At 45.1% G+C, this 10891-nt stretch overlaps 1 protein-coding gene across 5 annotated transcripts in view; it reads right to left on the bottom strand.

Moving 5' to 3' along the window:
• Nucleotides 1–607: 607 nt before the first annotated feature.
• LOC108030794 (zinc finger protein 768) overlaps nucleotides 608–10891 on the bottom strand; it is a 25105-nt gene continuing 14821 nt past the window's right edge. Inside the window, exons 2-6 of one of the 5 annotated variants that reach the window (XM_050886593.1) lie at nucleotides 5625–6490; nucleotides 4725–5562; nucleotides 3997–4194; nucleotides 3545–3948; nucleotides 608–3100 (exon numbers count right to left, since the gene is read on the bottom strand). In XM_050886593.1, coding sequence (XP_050742550.1) covers nucleotides 2531–3100; nucleotides 3545–3948; nucleotides 3997–4194; nucleotides 4725–5562; nucleotides 5625–6101 — 2487 coding nt within the window. In that variant the 5' untranslated portion in view covers nucleotides 6102–6490 and the 3' untranslated portion in view covers nucleotides 608–2530. The remainder of the gene's footprint in view (nucleotides 3101–3544; nucleotides 3949–3996; nucleotides 4195–4724; nucleotides 5563–5624; nucleotides 6491–10891) is intronic. The other 4 variants (XM_050886594.1, XM_050886595.1, XM_050886596.1 and 1 more) reach the window with 4 other exon arrangements.

Below are 10891 nucleotides of genomic sequence, written 5' to 3'. Positions count from 1 at the left end.
TTTTTAAAGCCGAAAGGATTAATAAAATTTTGTCTAAAAGGCCTAAAGGTTGGCTACAGCTTAATGGTAAACTGTGTGTTTTTATAGCAAATCATGCTGATCATTCCGATCAAGTCCCTTTGGTCTAATTCCAATAAAAGCCACCATGTTGGGTACCATATACATTTTGGATGTTGGTTGCCTTTTTGACAGACCATGCAGTATTTTTGTAATTAACTTTTTGTTCCGCTATCAATTTCGATTTAGATGTCAAATTTTCAGTGCCTAAAAAGTGATTTTAAAATTTTGACTAAATTTACCGTAACCGTAGGTGTTATTTAATACTTTACACAGAAAACAATTTTTCAAACTATTTATAAAACTTTTGCTGATAGATTTACATTAAATTTAAGCCGAAACTTTCTATGTACAATTTTGAATAAGTCATTGTTACCGAAATGTTTGCCAGCGACACTCATATCACAAAAACTAGACGCCTGCCCAAGCCGAAATAGTCATAGTTTTGTATACTGCCAAATTGTTCGAGTTACCCCCTGTATTGGGGAACTAAAAGAAACAGACTTTAATAAATTTTCAAGTAAAGAAAACGTAAACAAACCATAAAAACTTAAAGTCAGATAAATCATATAATTGTTTTATTGAAATAATTAAATAATATGTCCAAACAAAATTGATAATCTTTAAGTTTAAAACAGTGAAAACAAATTGTATTCGGAGCACTTGCTTTGATTCCAACAGAAACTTAATTGACTAATTACTAAGTTTATGAAATAATGAGTAGATACTTGTTAAGATGGACCGACTAAACTAAAGTTAATTTATGCTCTGTCGCGATTTTTCTTTACATACCTATTTGTAAAATAAGTATACTTTATATATAAATACGAAGGAAACATATACTAAACGATTAATAACAATCATAAATGCTTTGACGGTACATTGGAAAATTTGATAAAAAACTAAAATTGTCGATTATATCCACACAGTTGGCGAGGGAAGAAAGTGGATGGTGAGGGGTCAGGTGGTTCTCTAAGTGGCGGGTCAGAAGGTTTTTTCTTTTTAACTATTATCCTTTGACTATTGTTCATTTTTATGGCACCTGAAGAGTCACATTTGAATTGCCTGCTACGTAACTTGTTTGTCTGCCTTATATTTGTGTGCAAGTGTGTGGACATAATTGGGTTAAACATATGCCTAATAACTAAATAAAAACTCAACATAAGTTACACGTAATTAGTAGGGGAAGACAACAAATGAATCCTAGTTCAAAGTACTTATGCTTTCATAACTTATTCATTTTTCGTATCAATAAATTGCATTCCAGTATTGTTTTATACACTTTTAAAATCACATATCAATTGAAATGAAAAAGAAAATTCTAATTAGAGTTTGGTGGCCCGGCCAATGCTCTTGGCTTAGCCAAGACTTGAAGAAAAACTCCAATGAATCAACATACCTGTTGAACAGAACTAAAACTTATATGCTGCTTAAAAAACAAATTGCTCAGCGGCAACTTTTGCACTCCCCTTCCTCAACTCTTTTCCCTCATCCTTACGCGCCCTTTGTCCTTCGCCCCAAAAAGATTCTAGCTTCCCTATCTATCACTTCACATGACCACACTCATTACCAGAGCTATCCTAATTTTACGCCTAGGTCGTATATCTTCGTCGATTGTGTCCAAGTCAAGGATGACGAACTTAGCATGTTCTTGAGTGTCGAGGGTTCGTGTCTACATAAATATTTGATGTATATTTAGTCTTTAAAGTTGTTGGGGTGCTTAAACAAAATTATCAAAAAAGGAATCGTATAACGTTGTGTTTTGGCTCTCGCTTCTCCTCCTTTCTGCAGTTTGCTTCTCTGAAACATTGACCATTGCATTTCATGTTTATGGTTCGAATAAAGGAGTTTAGAGTCCTTTTCAAAAAGACTAGTACTCGTCCTGTTTGCGTGCCTGCGTCTCGCTGTTCAGCTCTCTGCCGCGGATCGTTCGTTTCCATCACCAAAACTGTGTTTTGTAGCTTTAAGATTAGTTTTAAAAACTAGGAGAATTTGTATGCGTCTAATACTAGAGAACTAAGTGAACCTATGAAATATCATGAACAGTGTGGTTTCCTCAAGTTTGAATTCTGGCCTTCTGTTCCTGTCCCTCCTACTGATGACATCATAGAGATCCGAATATCGAGTGTATGTGTGGGTGAATGGGAATCGCGTGTGACAGGGCTGGTGGCGGCGGAGGCGCAGCTCCGTTGGCCACCCCCGGATGACCTGGGTGTCCCGGGTGACCCGGATGGACCACGTGGGAGGCCGGGGGTGGCGGCAGCGTAATCGACAGGGTCACAGTCTGCGGTGCCGCCACTGGAGAGGCGTGGGCGGATGAGGGCGTCGCCGCGGTGACAGCTGCAGCTGCTGCTGCAATGTGATGGGCTGAGGTCGTTGGCGGCGGAGGCGGCGGCACGTGGTGTTGCTGCTGCGTCGCTGAGGGCTGTGGCTGCTGCTGTTGCTGGGCCCCGGTTGCTCCAGTGGTGGGATGTCACTGGGCCACCACGGAGGCGGACGCGTTCTGCTGCACCACCACGCCAGAGGCTACTGAGTTGGCCACCGTCACGGTTACGGGCGGCGTGGGTCCTCCGTTGGCGTGCGCCACGCTGGGCTGCTGGGCCTGCTGCTGCTGCGTCTGGAAGGGATGCTGGAAGGGCGGTCCGTAGCATTGTGGGAAGTAGAGTTCGTTCTTCACCACCGACTGCTGCACGACTGCGGCGGCCGCCGCGTTGGACGCTATGCTGCGCACCGGGAGGATGTTGGCCTTGTTGTCCACCGTCGAAGGATTGTTGTTGTTGAGGAACTGCTGGGCCGCCAGGCTCTTGGCGTCGTTCATCAGGTGATTGGCCACCGAAGCCACCTGGGCGACGGCATTGTTCTGTTGTTGCTGCTGCTGCTGTTGCTGTTGCTGCTGCTGCTGCTGCTGGTGTTGCTGCTGTTGCTGGCGGCGCACCTTGGTGGTATTGGGATTCATGTGGTTGTCGATATGCTTCGTCACCTCGTTTTCCGTGGCAAAGCGCCGACGACAATTTGGCATCGGACAGCAGAACGGACGATCTCCCTGGAAAAAGAGACACAAATTGTTGGATTAGAACTTGAAGTAGCTAGCTTACTAAGGGCGATTTCTCAGTGACATCAACATCAATTGCATCAATTGAAATTAGAGACCTGTCGAGCTGAACACACAGAACCCGTTGTAAAAGCATGACTGGTCCGGCTCGGCTAGTATCCCGATCTGAAATAAATATACTTTATCGCTATAAGAGATCTGTTTCTGGTGACTAGCCAAAAATTGTTCGACGACTTGCAGACAACTAGAAACAACAATCTTAGGGAACTTCTTAGGTTCTATTAGGGCCGAACATACTTTAAATCTATAGAGGAAAATAAGAGATGTTGGCATCTGGTCAGTTCACTTTTTTAAACTCTCTCGTGCGGTTCACAAGTCGAACTCTAGGATGAAACTGAGAAATCTCGCCCCAGAGGGTTGAGGCCAGGCTACAACTACCTGGTGGGTGCGCGTGTGCTGGTCCAAGATGGCCTTCTGGCGGAAGTCCTTGCCGCACTGGCCGCACTTGTAGGGCTTCTCGCCGGTGTGGATGCGCAAGTGCTGGTTGAGAATGGTCCGCTGGCGGAAGAAGCGCGGACAGTACATGCATCCGAAGGGCTTCTCGTTGGTGTGGATGCGCAGGTGCTGCGTGAGGTGCGACTGCTGCCGGAAGCGCTTGCCGCATTCCGGGCAGGGGTAGGGCCGCGACTCGATGTGGATGCAGCCGTGCTGCAGCAACGTCGTCTTCTGCTTGAACTCCTTATCGCAGATGGGGCACCTCACGTAGAGCGGCATGTTTGCGGGCCGTACGCCGATGTGCTGCAGCACCTCGGGCAGTATCTTTTGGCCTGTGTGAGGATCTGATTAGAAGGTAGCCGCCTTCAACCACACCGCCTGCTAGTACTCACCTTTGCCGTCCTTGAAGTACGACGGGTAGTGCATGCCGCCGCTGCCGTCCGGGGTTCCTTGCGAGTCCTCGTCGTGGTAGCCGCCGCCCGTGCCCGCGATGTCGCCCTTGGTGTCGTTCTCCTCGCCGGGGAAGGGCACGTCCGAGGGCCACAGGGTCGGGTGCGGCCCGTTCTTGAAAATGAGGTGGGGCGAGACGTCTGTGGGAGGAACGTGTTGATCCGCAATGTCACATGGAAGTAGTCAAGTGAGAGAAGGCCACTGTTAGCAGCGCTTAAACTTGGCGCGCAGCCGAGATACAAATCTTCGAAAGAGCTGCCTAGCTTTCTGCCTATCTAGAGACATATTGCTTTTACTCCGGCTGCCGACTTGCTGGGAAGCTTGGAAGGTTGAGAACCCTGCTCTTCTGGGCTAAGTCACATACAACGATTCATTAAGAGCTCACTTTCGGTTCGCCTTCCGTCTGCGTTCTCAGCAAGCCCGCGAGCCAATAGTAATGACGCTGGGGACAATTTCGATATTCGGCCAAAAGTTTGCTCATTGGCAGACATAATAGAATTTTGCAGGGAAATCAGTTGCCAAAAGGGATGAGTCGAGCCGAGCTTGTCGATCAGCTGGCTGCACCTAACCCGCGTCTGAACTAGTACTAGCACTATTCCTATCTGATCCCCTGTTCGAATCTGTATCTGCATCTGCATCGGTAGGTTAGTTATCTGTATCTGTCGCTCGCCTTGGTGGGTGCGCACATGCTGATTGAGGATGGCTTTCTGGCGAAAGTGCTTGCCGCACTCGGGGCAGGCGAAGGGCTTCTCACCCGAATGGATGCGTATGTGCTGGTTGAGAATGGCGCGTTGCCGGAAGCTGCGCGAGCAGTACGGGCAGGTGAAGGGCTTTTCGTTTGCGTGGATGCGCAGGTGCTGCGTGAGGTGCGACTGCTGGCGGAATCGCTTGCCGCACTCGGAGCACGGAAAGGGGCGCGCGTCCGTGTGGATGCGGTCGTGCTGCAGCAGCGTGCTCTTCTGCTTGAAGTCCTTGCCGCAGGTGAGGCACTTGAACAGCCGCAGGTCGCTGTGCGGCTTGTTCTTGTGCGGGCGTCCCGGGCCGTTGCCCGTCCTCCCGCCGCTCGTCACGCCCACCGAACCCACGCCCGCTCCCGCTCCCGCACCGCCCACTCCGCCTCCGTTGGCACCCGCACCGCCTTCATTGGCATTGGCGTTTGCCGTCCCTGCGTTCTGCTGGCCGTTTTGTTGTGCGGGCAGCAGCTCAGGCAGCGCGTAAGCCTCACCGCCTCCGCCCCCGCCGTTGCCTCCGCCGGACTGCTCCATGGGCAGTACGCCCTTGTTGAGATAGTGGAGCGGCGGGAAGCCGGGCGGCGCCAGCATTCCGCCCTGGGGCGCCGCGTGTCGTGGGGCGTAGTAGTCCGGCGTTTGGAAACCGTTGCCGGGATCGGTTTGGGGTCCGTTCTGCTGGACGTGCGGGTTGCCCGGCTCGCCCGCATTGGAGCCCGTGTGCTGGGGGTCGGCGTTGCTTTGGTTTTGGTTGGGCGCGGAGTTCTGCTGGTTGGCAAGCTGAAACATAAGGCACAAGTTAGTCGACGACCTGGTCATGGAAAAGAGTGCTGCGAGCATACCTGGTTCATGGGGTCGTCGTCGCCTGCCCCGTTTGCCCGCTGTTGCTGCTGCTGCTGCTGTTGTTGCTGGACCGAGGGGTACGGACTCGAGGAGGGCGACACCTGCTGTTGGCGGCCGTCGCCGCTGCCGTTGTCCCGCGCCTCCTGCCCTCCGCCCGGGGGACTCTGCGGCTGTCCCGCTGCCGCCGCTACAGCCGCCGCCTGGGCGGCTGCCTGCGCAGCGTTCTGCTGTTGCTGTTGCTGCTGCTGGGCGGTCAGGTGCTGCTGCGCCTGCTGCTGGATATTGGGGTACATGTCGCTGCCCCACTGGGCGGGACTAGCGCCTATTGCGCCGGGGTTGCGGTCCGCGTCCTGCGAGTCCTTGTAGAGCACGTACGGCTGGCCGGTATCCTGCGTGATGCAATACATAATCTGGCGCGGCACCTTCAGTCCGGCTGCTATGCAAGCCGCAAAGGAGGCCGAGAAATTGATGGCCATTGCTGCTGGTCCTCCGCTCAATTGGTTGCTTTAGGTAGGGGCTGTTATTTTCTTGGAGATACAGTTGACTTTGCCTGTGGCTCTAACGTCGCTTTCGTTTACTTCGTCTCCTCTTTATTGACTTATGACGCACATTTTTGCCGGTTTTTTTGGCTCCTTAGCCTTATCGCCGCTGTGGTTTCTGCCGGTTATTTGTTTCTCTTCATGTTGATCAAATTTTAAATTCCTTTCTTCTTAAGTGTCTCTTTTATTTGTTTTGCTTTATGGACCTCCCGTTTTCAGGAAGTCGTTCCTAGATGTTTTATTTGAAATGAAATGTCTTTTGCCTCTGAGCTTGTTAAAATGGGTTTCCAAGATGTTTTAATTGGTGCGTTATTCCTTTGGTTCAACTGAAAAGAGAAGAGATAATTATTGCGGGGCTTCGATGTGATTAATTTAATATAGCTCCTTTTCCCATCACTGACACTAGAAAACGACTACACCACCACGTGTGCTATGTGGTTGGCATGCAAAATCGCATCCAACTCCCAACCCCGCAAAAAGTGAAAAGGCCGGAGACATTAGCAGAAGGCCTGGCAAATTAAAAACAATGAAGATCATCAGCGGCTGATTGGGGGGAGTGGCGCATAAATGGACACCGCATGCCAGCCGAACAAACTCCCCCAGTACCGCCTGGCGACCCCCGGTCGTCCACTTGTTCCCTCCTTTGTTGTCATGCCTTGCTGGTCTGTCTCGAACAGCCTGTCTCCCTGGCTCTCCTGCTTTTCGTTTTTCTTTCGGTTTGGTTTTATCTTTGTGCTGTGTTATTTTTGCTGTTTAACGACGATGACGACGACGTGCCAACTTTTTAATGCGGGATCAAGGTCTCGAAGAGCGTACGCCTCACACAGCTCAGGCACTGTGCAGACCAGACACCAACACAGACATATATCCCCGGGGCTGCCCGCATAGTACTAGGAGTGTTAACTGTCGGCAGATCCACAAGTAAAAAACCATTTTTCCCAAATAAGCCCCAACATCAGGGGTTTTCAAAAATATATCGAGGGTGCCACAAAAACCACTCTGGTTTTAAAATGACTTTTAAATGTAATCAGTTGTCTAAAAGTATGGAGCCCTATATCTTATCCCCATAAGTACAGTTCATTCGGAAAGACGACTTGCCTCTATACGCTGCACTACTTTAAGATACCTGAACTAAAATTTAAAAGTGATTTAAAAGGCCAAAGTGGCAACACCAATATTTTTTTTTAAAACTTACTTACTTATTTATGGCTGATAGATAGCCAAGAATGTTTTATATCGAACCGTTAGCTAATAAGTTAAACATGTTCCCCGAGAATGCAAAAGTCGAGGGCCTCTAATCACTACTCAGCTTTCCAACTTCATCAAACAGTCGTTCAAAACCATTTTTGGCACAGTCCGATAGATAAAACTAAATTAAACCCAAGTAAGAACGCTTAGTCGAGTCCCTCGACTATCAGATACCCTTTATTCCGCTAGTGGAAGGGAAGAGAAGATTGAGAAATACACACATATGAGCACCCTAATCGCTCTTTCAGTATGTGTTAGTGTTGGCGGCAGACGGATTTGGGCTTGTGTTGGGTCAATCGATAGGTATTGATGAGTCCAATACACATGAGTTAAAATTTTTTCTAGCATTTACACAGTTTTTTACCCCACAGTTTTTTTGCGGTTTGTGGGTGGTAAAATAGGCGTGGCAAACTTTTTTAAGTTCAAACGGAAGGTATCGATATGACCAATAAAATTTTCGTATAAAATATTTTTTCTAACTACAGGGATACAGTTTTTCGTGGTTTGATAGATTGGGCGTGGCACCCTGCTCAAATAAGCTTGCGCTGCGCAGGAAGCCCAGGAAGCTGCATGTCAAATCCCACACTCTAGTTTTTACAGTTTTCGGGATCTAAGCGTACATACCGACGGACGGACAGTCGGACATAGCTGAACAGACTTATCTAGCAAATATGTATATTTTATAGTTACATTGAAAAACAAATTGTTTGCTTCATAGTAAGATTGAAAAATAATGAATATGTACTTTTTTAGAGAAATCTATAAAGTAAATAAATAATATAAAAAGTATTTATTTATTTTAAAATATGTACGTATGTATGTATGAGCTTACTGATTATTTTGAATATTCTCACCCTTTTAATGTTAATGTAAAATAACGTGTAGCACATTTCATGTTATTTTAATAAAACAAAAGCCATGTTGTAAAGTAGAACTGATGGAATAGAAACTGATTTGGTTCATCGAAATATCAATCTGTGTCGTCTAGAAACCGTTCAATATTCTGATCAGATGTTCTCGAAAGACCGCAGTTCGAACACACATTAACGTAAAAACAAAAAAGAAGTTAACTTCGGCAAGCCGAAGTTTGTATAGCCTTGCAGATATAAAAAATAATCAATAATTTTATTAAATTGAATACGAAATTCTTAAAAATATAAAAATTTATATTCCCAATATTATAAGATAATATGTCAAAAAGCCAAAAGCCCAAACTATAATTTGTTTCACATTATTTCCCACCAATTATCCGATCGTTCCTATGACAGCTATATGATATAGTCGTCCGATTTTGATAAAATTTAATTCGAAATTCAGAACTAATTTAAAAATGTTATTTCCAAGCGTATGAGGTTATAGGTTAAAAAACACCGAAGATATAATTTTTCAATATTATTTTACCACTAATTTTCCGATTGTTCCTATGGGAGCTATATGATACAGTCGTCCAATTTGATAAAATTTAATTCGAAATTCAGAACTAATTTAAAAATGTTATATCCAAGCTTATAAATGTATATGTTAAAAAACACGAAAGATATAATTTTTTTTTTAATTTTTTCCCCGATAGTTCCTATGGGAGCTATAAGATATAGTTGTCCGATCCGGCTGGTTCCGACTTATATACTAACTGCAATAGAAAGAAGACTTTTGGGAAAGTTTCAGACCGATAGCTTTAAAACTGAGAGACTAGTTTGCGTAGAACCGGACGGACAGACGGACATGGCTAGATCGAATAGTCTTGTGACGCTGATCAAGAATATATATACTATAGGGTCGGAAACGTCTCCTTCACTGCGTTGCTAACTTCTGACTGAAATTATTATACCCTCTGCAAGGGTATAATGATCTAAGGAGTCTATAGATCTCATAGCTCCTAGCAGAGCATAAAAAATCGACCATCGGCCATCGAGCGGCGGCGAGTCGAAAGATCGAAAACTACCTTGAACCCGCGAATGAACGAAAGCCGCGGAAAACCCAAAAGACCTCGGGTCGGAGACGCAGACGCAGTCGGCCTGTGTTCTCCAGCGATTGCACTTCGTGTCAACTGCAGACGATGTATGTACATAGGTACAACGCCGCCGTTGCGTTGCGTTGCGTTGCTATTTGTGAATTATTACACTTCACTGGCCGAGCAAAAGCATTTGCAATTTATGCGTTCGCTGTCGTTGCAGGTCGCCTTTTTGTCGATTCCGCGTCACACTATCTGTGAACGCTGCGAGTTTTGCTTTGTTGGCGCTTCCCTCTGCCGATCTCTCAGAACGCTTCTGTCGAGTGGTCATTCGCCCATCCCTATTCTCAAAAACGGGTTCCATTAGAATTTGGAACATGACATTTTTATATAGTTATTGATAACAAAGTAAATTTGTAATTTATTTAAAGAATTTATTTCGCAGATACAAAAAAATAACATTTTATGGGACCCACTTTCCGGACAAACGAATGCCTCTTCTATCAGATACCCGTTACTCAGCTAAAGGAAGCAAGAGGGAGGTGGAGATATTCAAGCAGCAAAATTGATTTTTCAAAGCGATGTATTTAGAACAAGACATTTCACTTAAATATTTTTTCTACCACTAAAACTGCAGAACTAACAGCTTTTACAGATCCGTACATAGTGGGGAGAAACCCCCCGTACATTTACGGGGGAATGACAAGCCAGGGTATAGAAACTTTGTCTTGCCAAAGGTTGCTTTTTATAGCTTGTGAGTTACGAATTGCAATTTTAGGAAATCGAACTGCCTTATAGCTGCCATATGAACGATCGGATGATTAATGTCAAAATAATACAAGGGACATTTTATTTCGTTATGGGCAAACATATACGGTAGTCAGTTAAAATAAGTCGTTGTCTTAATATTTCTGTAATTAGTTTTTACTTTTCTGAAAATCGGAAAGCTCTTAACCTACAATGCTTCCGCGGAAACGTACTGAAAGGGTACAGAAACTTTGGCTTGCCGAAGTTTGCTTACTTCCTAGCTACAAAATTACTTTAAAAGTCAATAAAATATCACAAAAAAACTATGATTTTTTCGAAGCTTTTGTCAACTGTCTAAGGTTTAATTTTCCGCGTGGACTTTGTTTGCTTAAGACCACACTTTAAAAAATTTTATTCAGTATAAGTTGAAATTAAATGTATTTTCCCTTATATTTCCTACCCATGTAATTTTGTAATGTCCGTGGCTTCACTGTTATTAAATTTGTAAGTAAGAGGTATGTGATAGTCAATGCAGTCGAATAATTTGTTTTTTCTTACTTTTTAGAAGTAGTCACGTTCGACATGTCACGTATTAACATCACGTTTTACATATGTATATGTATGTATGTAATCTGTTTATTAGATCTGCTATACTGTCTCTGGAGAACTAATTGCATTTTTCATAGTGGGCTTAGAAAATGTTATTACATTTTTCTCTTCTACAAAGCAATAATATGTATCATTTAAAGCCAAACTTCTTCATCTCACAGCATAATTTATC

Source organism: Drosophila biarmipes, chromosome 3L (assembly GCF_025231255.1).
Source record: "Drosophila biarmipes strain raj3 chromosome 3L, RU_DBia_V1.1, whole genome shotgun sequence".
Taxonomy (NCBI): Eukaryota; Metazoa; Arthropoda; class Insecta; order Diptera; family Drosophilidae; genus Drosophila; species Drosophila biarmipes.
This window is presented reverse-complemented; position numbering and strand designations above follow the sequence as displayed.